Here is a 15,019-nt window from a genome sequence, read left to right on the forward strand (position 1 = left end):
CATCGAAAGGAAGTAACAATAGAATTCCCTGAGAGGGTGCTGAGTTTTATCCATAGGGGGAAAAACCAGCGTTTAGTTGCCAAGAATAAAGGAAACTATCCCCCTTGTATTTGATGTTACATGTGGTAAAGCAATAAAGTCTGCAATTTCTGCGTACATAGTTTTTGTAAAAGAAAAAGAGAATGATATGCATGCTGAAATGAATGATGTAGACAAAGATAAATTTCAGTTTCTTGTAAACTTTAAAGATTGCTTTTCACATACTTTGCCAAGGGAGTTACCCCCAGAGAGACCAGAAGATCATCAGATAGAGTTAACGCCTGGTAGTGAGCAACCAAATAGACCACTTTATAGAGTCAGTGCGACTCAAAGAGAGGAGATTATGGCTCAAGTACAGGACTTGCTGTCCAAAGGGTCGATTCAGCTCAGTTCATCTCCTTTTTGCTCACCAATACTTTTAGTACAGAAGAAAGATGGTTCTTTTCGAATGTGCATTGATTATCGTGCATTGAATAAGATGACCATCAAAAATAGATTTCCGATATCATGCATAGATGATGTGCTTGACCAGCTCAGAGGAGCAACAGTTTTCAGTAGGATAGACTTGAAGAGTGGCTATCATCAAGTCAAAATACAACCACAAGATGTGCATAAGATAACTTTTCGCACTACATTCGGGCTGTATGAATACTTAGTGATGCCTTTTGGGTTGACAAATGCTCCAGCCACATTCAATAGAATGATGGATCGCATCTTCTGAAAGTACAGGCACTTCACACATACTTTCTTTGATGATATCCTAGTCTTTTCAAAAACAGAAGAAGAGCACATGAAACATCTTGCTTTGGTATTTCAAGAACTTCGAAATCATCAGCTTTTTGCCAATAGCAAGAAAAGTGAATTTTTTTTGGAAGAGATACCATTATCTAGGGCACATAATATCCAAGAATGGGATACAGATGGATCCTGCAAAGATCCGAGCCATCCAAGAATGGCCTGAGCTGAAAACTGTGCATGAAGTCCGTAGTTTTTTGGGACTTTGCTCCTATTACAGGAGATTCATCAGGCATTTTGCTGATATCGCAGCTCCACTACATGACCTTACTAAGAAAAATGCAGCCTTCACATGGGGAATGTCACAGAAGAAAGCATTCAATACACTCAAGGAGAAGTTGACTACATAGCCTATTCTTGTAGTCCCGGATCTTTATCAACCTTTTGATGCTGTGGAGAGTGTGTTGGGCTTGCATTACATCAAAATGGACATGTAGTAGCATACGAAAGCCGAAAATTGCGTGATGCTGAAAGATATCTGGGAATCTATAAAAAGAATTGTTGGTTGTAGTTCATGCTGTGAACACATGGAATTATCATCTTTTGGGTGCAGATTTTACTGTTAAAACAGATCACCAAAGTCTGAGATATTTTCTAACTCAGACAAAACTTTTCAAGAAGCATATGAAATGGGCAAATATGCTATCAATGTATCATATTCAGATTGTCCATACTCCACGAATTCGGAACATAGTAGCAGATGCTTTGTCCTGAAGACCCCAGGTCAACAATGTGACCATTGCTTATCATCAGGACCTCGAAGGCATGAGGGAGCAATATGCTAATGATGCAGATTTTGGTGAGATTTTACAGCAAATGCAAGAGGGGCAGTCCACCAATCACTATTCCCTGAAAGATGGGTATTTAATGAAAGATGACTGTCAATGCATCACCCAGGAGATGAGGAAAAAGATTTTGGAAGAATGCCATGCACCTCCCTATGCTGGACATAGAGGAATTACAGCAACAACTCTAGCACTAGAGAGGTATTTCTTTTGGCCAGGGATGCGGAAAGATATACATCAGTTTGTTATTGAATGCCTTACGTGTCTGAAAGTGAAGTATGATAGACGGAAGGCACTTGGCCTACTTATGCCTCTTCCCGTGCCTCATGCCTCATGGGAAAGTATTACAATGGAATTCATTTTTTATTTGCCAAGATCAAAGTCAGGGAATGATGGGATTTAAACTATCATTGATAGATTCAGCAAGCAAGCTCATTTCATTCTGGTTCGCAAAACCATAAAGGCAGATCATATGGCTAAGCTTTTCATGGCACAGAACTTTAAGCACCATGGTATGCCTAAGTCCATTGTCAGTGATCGAGATCCCAGAATGACCAGTCTATTCTGGAGAGCTTAATTTGATAATATGGGGACGAATCTGAATTTTTGTTCTTCTTTCCATCCCCAGACAGATGGTCAAAGTGAAGTAGCAAATTCTACAGCATTGGATATGCTGAAATGCTACGTGGCTGACCAAGGTTCAAACTGGGAAAAGTACCTACCATTGGTAGAGTTTGCTTACAATAATACAGTACACAGCTCTACAAGGAAAGCCCCCTTTGAGGTCATCTATGGGAAGGTGATTCTGCCACCTATCCGAGGACCAAAGATGAAATTTTTGTAGCTGATCAGTTTGTGAGAGACCTCTAGACAGCTTTCAGCCAAGTCCGGACAGCAATTGAAAGGTCTCAAGAGAAGCATAAAAGAGCTGCAGATAAGCATAGGAGACGGTTAAATCTCAAGGAAGGGGATTGGGTACTTTTGAAGTTCGAGAAAGCTAGGCTCCGCAAGTTTAAAGGCAAATAGAAAGTGTATGGAAAGTTATCTTCCAGGTAATATGGCCCTTTCAGGGTTACAGAAAAAATAAATGAGGTTGCATATAGGTTGGCATTGCCAGAGCATTGGAGGATTCACAATGCATTCCATGTGAGTCTTCTAAAGAAATTCCATGGGCCAGAGCCTATAGAGTCAACATCAGAGGATCCACCAGAAGTGGATGAGCTGGAGGAGGTTCTTCAGCCAGAGCAGATTGTGTACCATACTGTACGCAAAGGCCCTTAGGGCAAGAAGTTTTACAGGTATCTTGTAAAATTCAAGAATTATACGACATTGGATGCCAAGTGGATGGATGAAGACATGTTGTCCGATCATCCACAGCTTTTGGATGTTTACAAGGAAGCTTTTCAGTTGAGGTCAGCTGAATAGAAGCCGAGGGGATGCCACCATAATGTAAATATCCTAAGTCAAAGTACAGTTGACCATTTATCTGATCAAAATTAAAGAGTTTTCATATGTGTTAATTATGGTCAAAGAGTTCTTTTAATGGTCAAAGAATTGACTTGGGCGAACCAAGGAGTCAAAAAGCAACCCCTTGGTGTGTGGATCCTGAAAGTGCAAGCCGAGGCACTGCCTCTCTAATCTGGCCAATGACGCATACCCTCTGCTCAAGCGTGCCTGCATCCCAGGTCTCATAGTGAAGCTGGGTTCGAAAAAGATAACCCCAAGATAAGTGTATGATGAAACTATCTCAACAGGTGACCCCTCAAATGTGAACTGCTCCTGACGCATGATAGCTCGAGATGTATTGAAGATCATGACCTTGGTTTTACCTAGGTTGACCTTCAAATCATGAGACTCACAAAAGGACTGTAGTACGTCTAGGTGTCTCTAGAGCCCCTCTACCGAGGAAGACAAGAGAGCCACGTCATTTGCATAGAGCAATATATCTGGATCAGCATGCTCGCAAGAGAGCAACGTATACCCCCGATGTCTCTGCATCACTGTCTCAAGCTCGTCAATGTAGAGGCCAAAACAAGGTAGGTGACAAAGGACACCCTTGTTTGACCCCGATGGTGCTCATGATCTCGCTTGTCCATGCCAGAAACTCTCTCGTAAAGTGCCATGACAGCCCAAATGATCTCCTGGTCATAACGCAAGTCCAGTAGGCGTCGTATGAGGCGCACTCTCGGAACCGTGTCAAATGTCTTGCGAAAATCCACAAAGCAACAATAAACCCTCTGCTTCCGTACCCTCGCCTCCTCGATGATACATCTGAGTGTGAGAATGTGGTCCATGGTTCCATGATCACGCCGGAATCTGGCCTATCCTGCTGCTCTAAGTCCTCGACACTCTGCAAATCTGCTAGCCTCGAAGTCAAGTACTGATGCATAAATCTTGGACATGACATGTCCAATCATAATGATCCTGTAGTTCTCCGGGATCATGGGATCCCCTGCCTTGTGGATGGGTGAGATAGTGTTAATAGTCTAAGTGTGTGGAAACCCCAAACAAACAGCTTCATTAAAAAGCTTTGCTAAGATCCGGGCTAGGATGTTAATCCCATGTGCAATGAACTCAGTGCATAACCCCTCATGATCCTTCGCTCGGCCATTATGAAGTTTCATTACGGCATCCTTTACCCCTCCTCTAGTAAAGAGGGGTGCAGGATGTGGGGCGAGGCATGTGTGAGAGATTAGGGACTGGCTGATTTGGGATGTCATAAAGTGTGCGTGCATGACCAAACCAGATCTGAGTGTCAGTGAGTGGCGGAGGGGACCATCCTTCTAGAAATCTCCGCCAGGAGCCCGGAGCCGTCTCTGAAGAGGCAGTGGTAGCGACCTCGGATCTCGTAGTACACTGGGCACCTAAAAATAAAATGCTCCTCCGACTCAACCTCCTGACAGTCGCACAATATGCATAAGCGATGCTCCCTAGGAATCCCCTCTGCTCTGCCGCTCTCTATGCGGAGGCGGTGTGATGATACCCGAAACTGTCCGACGGAGATCCGTAGTGAGGGAGGCATATGAAGCTCAGTGTACCCTGGTGGTGTGATGAATCCCTCCTCCGAAATACGAAGACAATAATCTTTGTAGAAACTCAACTTCACTGGGAGCTCCCTCGGCTCCAACCAGGTCCTAAAGGTGTGTAGCTGCAAGAGATCCTCTCGAATGACCTGGTTGGTGTGTGGCCCAATCGTGATGGTGGGTGGGAGTACCGGAGGGGCATCTAAACTGTACTGAAAAGGAGGTATCCTATCGATGTGGAACCCTAGTCTCACAAACCATCTGTGAGTCCGTGCATACCAGCATCGCTCGTCTCCCTCTACTGCCAACCTCATGGAGGAATCGAGAGCCAACCATGGCAACCTCTGTCTCCCTGATGTGCAGTCCCCATATGATCTAACCCAGTGTAGATATGTGATGGTCTGAAAGGCTGCATCTAGCTAGAGTGGAGAAGCACCAAACTCGGCCTCAATGATGTGATGTGGTACAGACGGTTTTCTCCGGGTCATCCGTGAGAGCATGACGATCTGCAGGCACTCCTCCCGTGTCCACTCTATCTCTGACATGTCTGGCCCCCAACAAGGGCTGCCATACATACCCGCTGGTCGGACCAAGGAGTCGAAGAGAAGAGCCTCGGTCCGAGGATCCTGGAAGTGGGCGATCTTCACGATGCGACCAGCGATGCAGGCCAAACTGAACAGGGGATACGCCTCACTGGCTCGGCTAGAGAGACAATGCTTTCACCAGGATCGGATGGAGCGCGCAACACCAGAGCCAGCGCGGCCTGGTAGACAATGATTTTGCCCCAGGCGCAGGGTGCGCCGGAGAAGATGACCCCCAAGTAAGTGTATGAGGATACGATCTCAATTGATGACCCACCGAAAGTAAAAGTAACTTGCTTCCGTTGCATGTTTGCTCGAGAGGTGTTAAAGATCATGACCTTGGTCTTGCCAAGGTTGACCTCCAAATCATGGGATAAACAAAAAGCCTGCAGTGCATCAAGGTGTCGTTGGAGCCCCTCGAGTGTGGACGACAAGAGTGCCACGTCATCTACATAAAGAAGAATCCTGATGATGATCCCAACAAGTGAGCGACCGGTCCCTCCGAACGTCCCCATGAAAGTCTCAAGCTCATCGATGTAGAGGCCAAACAAGGTCGGTGATAAGGGACAACCCTGTTTGACCCCTATGGTACTCAGAATCTCATCTGTCTAACCTGCGCCTGTCCGAACTCGGCCTGAGACTCTCTCATACAATGCCATGACTGCCCAGATGATCTCCTGATCAAATCCCAGTGTCTCTAGGCGTGTGATGAGACAAGCTCGAGGTACTATGTCAAAGGCTTTGCGAAAATCCACAAAGCAACAATATACCCTCTCCTTCCGTGATATGGCCTCCTCAATGACACTCCTAAGTGTGAGTATGTGATCCATAGTCCCATGGTCTCGCCTGAAACTGGCATGCCCTCTGCTCTGAGCCCTCTCATCTCTGCGAACAGGCTGACCGATGCATCCAATACAGCTCCATATATCTTGGACATCACATGTCCAATCATGATAGTCCTGTAGTTACTCGAGTCCATGGGATCCCCTGCCTTGTGGATGGGGGTGATGGTGTTGAGTGTCCAGGTGCGGGGGAAGCCAAGGCAAACAGCGTCATTGAATAGCTTTGCTAGGATCGGGGCTAACGTGTCGATCCCATATGCGATAAACTCAGTGCATAGCCCCTCGTGATCCTTCGCTCGGCCATTGTGTAGTTTCAATGTCGCGTCCTTGACTCCCCCTTTGGTGAACAATGTGCAAGTGGTGGGACGAGGTGTGTGTATGAGATTTGGAGTGGGCTGGTGTCGGACATCATAAAGTTGGTGTGCATATGTGTGCCAGACTCTTGTGTCAGTGAGGGGTGATGGGGACTTATGCTCAAGGAATCTCCGCCAAAAATCCTTAGAGTTGCTACTGTACAAGATGTGCAGCAGCTCCTCCTCATTTCGACGAAGAAATGCCTGCTTCTTCCGATGTACAAGACGTCGGCACTTACGTACCGTGTCTGGTGTCTTCAGGAAGTGACATCTGGTTTCGAATCGGAGTTGTCGGCGATAAGCCTTGCACTCCGCATAGTACCAATTATTGCAGGGTACAGAACCAAGAGGTAGTGGTCTAGTGGACCGTGTGGTGTGGGAAAAGATTTGGAGGGTTGCCTCGTGGAGTGTGCGACTAATCAGGGCAGCACGGTCCTCTATGAGTGGTATGTGATCGATGTAGGTTAGGAGCCTGTTTAGGCGTCCAGAGTAGGCCGGTGAGAGGCTGTGATCAAAGTGTATGTCGTGGTCGGTGTCATGCTTCCTATGTGGTGTGTGTGGTGTGGCTAAGCGTGGGGTGGCGATAGTGAAGAATAGATATGTGTGATCAACTCCCGGAGGGAGTGGTGCTACGGTGAAGTCGGTGATACATGAAGTGAAGGTAGGGGATCCCATGATGTAATCTACTACACTAGTGCCCCCCCCCCCCGTGTGGGAAGCAAGTAAAACCACCTGAGGAGGGCCATAGGTCGAGCCCATTGTAGATGATGAGATCATGCATCCTGCCCAGATCAAGGAGCGCGTGTCCATATGGTGTAATAGGCCCGTGTCGGTCCGATGAGGTCCTAGTCATACCTGCTCCATCTAGGTCCATGTCTGGTGGCATGATAGAGTCATCTCGGAAGTCCAGGAGTGGTGTATGGCGCGTGCTCGTCCTGGTGTTGAAGTCCCCAACGAGAAGAACTTCCCCACGAGCTGAAAGGTCTGGGATATCCTGATGTAAGGGTGCATATGGCAATGTCTCACCCTTCTCTCCTGCCACTCTAACTGGTTGACAAGTGAAAACAGGGTAAAACTGGAATATTACCAAGACAACATAAATCCCACATGTTGGTCTACATACATGTCCATAGAGACTCATGCTCAGTCTTATATTAGCACACCTATCCCCCTTCTAGATCGCAGAAACATCACCAGGTTCCGTACTAGATCTCATACATTTGCCATTGAGCAGGGAGCTTGGATACACCAGCCTAGACATGCTAGAGTCTGTACCCTTTGTGACATGCAGACAGTTGAGACGGAGGCACGTAGCTCTACAGTGCCCCAAATGCACATATCAGGGAGGACTACCAGCAGATACTGGGGGACTCCACTCAGTTGACATCAATTCTCTCCACTGCCTCTCCGGCAGCATTGGGATCTTTTGTCACTCGTCTTTTTACCTGTCGTCACGAACTCATAGACTCCCGACCCCTCTCCTTGAGGAGACTCTTTTTACATTGTATCAAGACGGGTCCCATGGGTCATTTTTGGCCCCCCGAGGACGCTAATAAATTCTACTTCTGACGAGGTGGGATGTGTCTGGCGGGAAGTAGCATATTGCTATGAAAAGATCACGGGTGTCTCTGCATCGGATCCGGATCCACATGAATCGAGAGTGTGCGTCCTTCCTCTCAATGGAGATGGCTCCAACGAGGGAAGACGTGTACAATACTGCGACCCCGCCTGATCCTCAGATTCCTATATCCCTCGTCTCATCCCTGAAGGCTGACTCCCATGTGTAGCCACTGACTATCGGTAGTGGACGCACTGGGCTCTGGTGTGTCTCCGTGTAAAAGACTATGTCTCGTCCTGTATAAGACTCCGAGAAGTTCCCTGGGTCTGATGATAAGGTACCATTACAGTTCCAAATGGTGCAGTCTAGGGTCTCAGAAACTTGAGTCTCATAGGCCCCGTCCCCCTAGGAGGTACAGGTGGGAGCCCGATGGGTGCCGATCAACAACCTACCATCTCGGACCACGGCCCATTTCCCCTCCTTGCGGGCAACATCTCTGAGTGTCGCTAGACGAGCATGTGAATCTCTAAAGCAAATGACTAGGGGCTGCTCTCGGTTGGGATCTCTCCCAACATGCCATGCTCCCTCTATGCCATGGTCGGGGACTCCCATGGTGGTGGTCACAAAGGTGATCGCCTCCTCCATGGGCGTCGCAGTGGTGCTGGTGCTCGTACCCGGATGTTGAGGGCCTTCGAAGCCCTCTGTTGCTGCTGCTCCTGTATGGCGGCTGAAACGGTTGCCTTGGCGGGCTCCCGTTTCGCCACGTCCACCCATCTAGTTGTCTCTGCTATAGCCGACTGTATCGTGGCTATCTGTGCCTCCATCTCTGTGACTAGGGTCCATCCAAGCGTTGCTCTGAGGGTCCCAACCTCCTCTCGAAGCTGTGTGATGTCGTGTCTGAGTCCTTGGATAAGGGTGCCCTGCTCCTGTATAATGCGGGCCTGCTCCTGGGTGTAATGTGTCAGCTCTGCCTGACGGGCCCGGATGCTATGTATCTCAGCCAATAGACAGTCCCAAGCATCTAGCGGGGGCCTAAGATGTCCTGGTCCAGGTGGGCACTCGATCTCGAGAGGGGTTGGAATGAAGGTGGGCTGCTGAGGTTGTACTGAGGGTGGGGACAGCATGATCTGGGCGGGGGAGTGATATGTAGGAGTAGCGAGGACGGACAAGGTGATGAAGGGTGGCTGACTGAGAGAGAGAGGTGATACGAGGGGAAAGTACTGTGGAGCCGTGGCTAGTGGGGCCAGTGGTGAGGCTACTGGAGAGGAGACCTGTGATGATGATGCAGGAGAGGGGGAGGAGAGAGGTGGTGTAGATGATGAGGCGGATGATGGTGGTGAGATAGTGGTGGTAACCATAGAGGTCGAGGATGTGGTGAGCGGCATGGGCTTTGGGTGGGCCCCTTTCTTCTGGCCCGCAGTGCTGTCCACTGTCAAACCGCTTTGGTTGCTGTGTTTGTTGAAGTCCTCCAGACTGAGTTGTTTCTGTGTTTTCGCCTTGTCACCGTTATCCTTCCCCATCTCCACGCGTATGCAGATTTGGATCGAAGGGTCCCGCCTAGTCTCTTGCCCTCATCCCCCTGTTCCCTTCATTATAGGGGAAACGGCAGTGGGCAAAGAAGGGATTGCAAGAGGTCGAAGCTGCTTCTCTTTTTTTTTTCTTTTTTTTTTAAGTCGGAGCTGAGAGCGGGGGGCTTTTTTTTTTTGGGCAAAAAAAAAAAAACGGAGGGGGGGGTAGCGGAGGGGATTAGCGGAGGGGGTAGCGGGGGGGGGGGGGGGGGGGGGGTAGCGGAGGGGGTAGTGGGAGTAGCAGAGGGGGTTAGCGAGGGGGTAGCAGAGGTAGCACGGGGGGGGGGGGGGGTAGCGGGGGTAGCGGAGGGGTAGCAAAGGAAGTAGCGGAGGGGGTAGCAGAGTTAGCGGGAGGGGGTGGTAGAGGTAGCGAGAGGGGTAGCGGGGGAGTAGCAGAGGTAGCAAGAGGAGGTAGCGGGAGGCGTGAGCGAGGGGTTGAGCAGGGGGTGAGCGAGGGGCTGTGGGGGCTGAGTGGAGGGGAGAGAGGAGGGGTGCGAGGGGGTGAGCGGGGGGCGGGGGGGGGCTGAGTGAGGGGCTGAGCAAGGGGGTGAGTGGGAGGGTTGCAAGAGAGAGGGGAGAGTGATGCGTAATGCGGAACAATGTATGACCCCTCCGAAGTAGGGGTCATAAGCGGTGCAAGGGCTGTAATAGGAGAGGATGGGAAGGGAACAACCGGGGCTGCCTATGCAGGGTGCCTCTCTTGCCCTCCTTCCACACTATGTGCTGCCCTTGGCAGCCCCCAAAGCCTGCCAAATATGCTGTGATTTGCTGACCAGGCAGCCAATTGTCACTGCCACCTGGGCTTGACCCTGGTGCATGTGACATTCCCACATGTTTCTCTAGCCTATAACATGCTATATTTGGCCGTTTTTTGTTTACCGTTGTTCCTCATTTGAATACTAGATTTGGGTTTCCATTATCCCTTGTGTCTTATCCCTCGAGGTGCTATCTATCACTGTATGAATAGCTCTACGTAACTCTAGCTATCCCTCATTGCTTGCAATGGCTGAGCCAAAATCTGTTGTAATGCATCTTCCGAATTCCCAACCCTCATGTTCAAAGAACAAGGTGTTTGTGTCACTGGGCACAATTCCTACCTGCAACGGCCGAACTACCCATACTAAGGAATCCACTGGTTGTATAGCCCTCCACCTAGGCCATTGGCATGTGCTTCCGAGATACCCTAGGCAGTGAGCTGAGACCTGAGAGACACTTTCGGTATTCGCTAGGCACTGAGACCTGAGACACTTTCGCTATTCACTAGGCACTGAGATGGGATCTTAAGAGACAAGTTGCATAGCATCCAACACCTTTCCTCTGGTCAATGTGTCATAGACAACGATTTGTAATAGTTTTTTCCCAAATCTTTCTATTAGATGGCACTAGAGGGAACAATGGAAAGACTAGGGAGTTGGCCACTCCAGTAGGTATGGGGTGCCACTGGGTGCCATGCCTATTGTACGCCGCTGAACTCCTGATTCTTCCCCTTGTCTCCCCTTAAGAAAACCCCATTACAAATCAACTATCTGTCGGGCATTAACCAAAGGAAAGATGTTGGATACTTTGTTACTTGTCTCTCAGCTCTAGGGTATCCTTGAAGCGAGTGCCAGCAGCCAAGGTGGAGAGGTTAGTGGATTCCTCGATTCATAAAAAATGTAGAGGGTGCCTGTAAGCCATGCCTTGCAGAAAATCCTTTGAGAGACCGTCGTGAGGTCTATAAATGTAAAATGGGGGTTTGCAATTAAAATATAAGTGTTTTGGCCAGCACAAGCTTGCCTATCATGGTGCATTGTGTATCAATGATTCTTCCCTTGAAGGAGTACGTTGATTGGCTCATAAATGACCAAGGGCTGAAGCTGGTCCCGTATGACCTGCTTCCTACAATCAGTCGGAATCCAACCCAACCCTATAAAATTCAAACTAAGAAGTCTTGTTGAAAAGGGAGGGGCCTGTCAAAAATCCTGAGCAACCTAGTAGTAGAGATGGCTCCATCATGGGTGTGGAAACATGGGCCTCTTCTTACATATGCTGAAGAGACGTGGAAACCATGGAGTGAGTCCGATGAGCCCAAAGCCGAAGGTGAGGGTCAACCAAGTGGCTGCATCAAGTTCTGTGGAATGTGGATTCTGAAAAATCACCTCTGGAATGTGCGAGGTAAAGGATCCTGTAGGGTCAACCAACTGGCTGCATCAAGTTCTGTGGAATCTGGATTCTGAAGGATCACCTCTGGAATGTTCGAGGTAAAGGATCCTGTTGTATCATTGCCAGGATTCTCCGCTGGGTCCCTAGCCTCGCATTGTCATGAGCTCCAATATCCTCCTTCAACTCCCACTCTCTGCAAGGGCTGCATAGCAGTCGAAGAAGCTTGACAACAGTGGAGAACGGGATAGGGGTGTCTCCAAGTGCATCTGGTCCTCTTGGTCAGTCGTGCACAAGGTGCTAAAACTGCATGCAAATATGGCAAGGATTCCAGTAATCAGTGACCTCCATCCGCTACCTGAAACAATCCCATGAGGGGTCTGGAGTAATACAATTTCATCTAGTATCTCAAAACTCTGGGTGAGGACCTGAACTCTATGCACTCCATCTTCTACTTTTCTTAAGTCAAGGGCAGTCAGAAGCAAGAAAACCTTGAGGTCTGCCCAAATGCCTCTCCAATAGAGTTCAAGAGCTTAAGTAAACTTTGAGAAGGCCTAAGAACCCAATGGTGAGAATGGAGTAGTTCTAAACCTTGAGAACCAGATCGAAATGAGGGAAAAATGAATATATGAACATCTTCCTACCTCCCCCAATGGGAAAGGGGCTCAATGAAAGGACGGTGTGCCAACCTCCAAGGCAGCCACCTCCATCTAGAGAACACCCCTACCAATGAACCTGACATCTTTGAGGTGAGGCATTTGGTTCAATGGGATTGATAATCTCGAACTTGGCTTCTCGAAGAATGAGAGCCAAATACTCTGCCCATCAGAGTATGTCCATGCTCTGCGGTAATGTACTCCTTCAGAACTCGAGCTTGTCTTCCATGAAAGAAATGATTCTCCCAGCCTTCTATTAAAAACCCCGAATGTTATAAACTGAGCTGGGGCAAACCCACCAATACTTTTTAAACAGTGTTTTCCAACTTAAAAGATACAATAGTCTAAAAACTTGATATAACTTTTGAGGCATCCTAGCAAGGGGATAAGTCTAGACTGTCAAGTTAGGTAAATTACAGAATAATCCATTCAAAATTGTATCTGATACCTGAGTTTAAAACTCGCTAGAAGTTTTGAGGCACCAAGAAGAGGCAACAATACCAGTCATATGCAAAGGTACAGAATGTGTCACAAATCCACCAGCAGCAACCACCCAGCGTGTGTGCAGATTTAGGACAAGAAGTCGTGCTGTATCGGGTGTATCTGCTGCTGCTCCATTTGCATTCTTTACAGGCGCAAATTCTTCTTCTCTCAATACCTATACAGTAGTAGATCATTCAAACCTTAATCCATTCAGAATCAGAAACCAAGTCCGTAGCATATTAACATGAACAATGTGGAGAGATTTAGCACCAAAACAACTGAGTTTTCTGAAGAAGGTGAAAACAACCTCGAAAAGGGCCACTGAAGATGCATAGGGAAAAGCATCAAAGATAAATTGTTCCAATTTAATACCATCATTGGTTCCTTCAATCGATGGTATCTTCTTTTCTGCAATATGATAACTGTACAGAACAAGATAGAACCGAGTAAATACATCAGAGAAAGGAACCACCAATCCAAATCTCGAACTTCATGTCGCCAAAGATCCCAATATTGTGGAATCAAGATGCTATACAGAGGATCTGATGTCCTCCTTCAGAGAACAGCTAAAAAAAGTTCCCTCGAATGCACACAAAGCAAGAATTTGCATCTCAAAAAACGAGAAAATGTGGTACAGTGGGCACTCAACAGAAATAACCATATATACCTCAAAAGACGAGAAAATGTGGTACAGTGGGCACCTCACAAGAATGACAATATACACCTCAACTTTTTTTATGTGATGAATCAATCTAAGAAGAAAAAGATATGAGGACAGCAGACTCAAAATTAAAATTTTCCAAAGCATGTAAAATGGCATTGGAATATTATAAGAAAATATCCCCATCACTTTCTAAGATATGTGGCATTGTTGTGAGATGGAACTCAAACACAACTTTATTCCTTCAAGTTATCTGTATAAATGTCCCTCTGGATGACCAGCTAACAAGATTTATCGTTGTCATAAAGAATCGACATGGGCAAGCCAGGGACAGACATAGTGGTTCTGTTCCTCTTAATGTACATTCAAGAGAGAGAGACACCACTCAACCTCATTTTTCATAAGGCATGTTCATTCCTACCGTAGCATCAAAGACGAACACCGAAATTGATCTCAGTCCACTTTAAGCTTTGAGACAAGAGCTGCTTTCACGAGAGCCCATTCACAAGCATTCAATGCACCAAAGGTGAAATAAAACATCAGACATAAGCAAGTCCATACCATAAGCGAGATTAAAGGCCTCTTTGGCTCCTCTCTCTCTACAAGCACGCTGCTCACCCCTCATTACCCTTGCTGTTAGGGACTCCCATGATTATGGCAAGGACCCAGTGGTCAAGACCAGATTCATCCATCCCATCAAAAAATTATGTAAAACTCTAGTCCTACGGTTATTGCTAAGAAAGATTAAAGGCATCTTTGGCTCCCCTCTCTCTACAAGCACGCTGCTCACCCCTCATTACCCTTACTGTTAGGGATTCCCAAGATAATGGCGTAGTCAAGACCAGATTCAACCCATCAAACAATTATGTAAATTTCTAGTCCTACGGTTATTGCTAAAAAGCCACTACCTCTGCAAGTAGTAAGAGCTAAAATAAATGACGTTGCGACATTGAGGCAAACTATCCTTTCCAATGGCATGCTAGGCCAAAGGAAAACATACTTGACACAATTATAATTTTCAAGAAGCTAAGAAATTGCAATAAAGTCTAGAAAGGGGTGTGAACCGAGGTAGGGTGATGTGTCTAGGAACATATGCAACAGTACGGTTATGTAGGCTAGTCCTAGTTTACTTACTCTAAGCTATTTTATTTCCTCATATCTGGGTAACCCATAACTATTCCGTGGATCTTTCAAGTTGAGTCAAGCTTTCTTATGGAATACAATCTCATGTCTTGCTTTCCACTTTGTGAGTCTCCCACACTTGGCATCAGAGCATTGGTTTGCTCTTTGTCCTGACTGCTCCATTGCCTGTGTTACATTCTAGTTAGAATGTGATATCACCTTGGAAGGGTCGGTGGACACTAAGTCTTTAGAAAGACCAAAACAATGTATGTAATGTTATCATGTAATGTGTTTTCCGTAAATTTGGTCAAGGGTGCACATACTGATCTACCCTTGAAAGTTCAGCTCAGTCAAGCTGTTTTGATTTGCTTACACTACCCTTCAAATGTGTGTTTTTTTGCTTTCCACTGGAAG

The 15,019-nt window shown here is 47.2% G+C and overlaps 1 protein-coding gene across 7 annotated transcripts in view; it reads right to left on the minus strand.

The window, feature by feature from the left end:
* Positions 1–15,019, minus strand: part of LOC147880866 (UDP-N-acetylglucosamine diphosphorylase 2-like) — a 194,721-nt gene that overhangs the window by 66,420 nt on the left and 113,282 nt on the right. For all 7 annotated transcript variants that reach the window (XR_015540484.1, XR_015540483.1, XR_015540485.1 and 4 more), the window contains exons 13-14: positions 13,130–13,244; positions 12,841–12,997 (exon numbers count right to left, since the gene is read on the minus strand). Coding sequence is in view for 3 of the 7 variants with exons in the window: in XM_087370043.1 (XP_087226169.1) it covers positions 12,841–12,997; positions 13,130–13,244 (272 nt within the window). In the remaining 4 variants the exon portion in view is untranslated. The remainder of the gene's footprint in view (positions 1–12,840; positions 12,998–13,129; positions 13,245–15,019) is intronic.

This window comes from Dipteris shenzhenensis, chromosome 31 (genome assembly GCF_047967505.1).
Source record: "Dipteris shenzhenensis isolate YYH24624 ecotype China chromosome 31, Dip_SZ_1.0, whole genome shotgun sequence".
NCBI lineage: Eukaryota > Viridiplantae > Streptophyta > Polypodiopsida > Gleicheniales > Dipteridaceae > Dipteris > Dipteris shenzhenensis.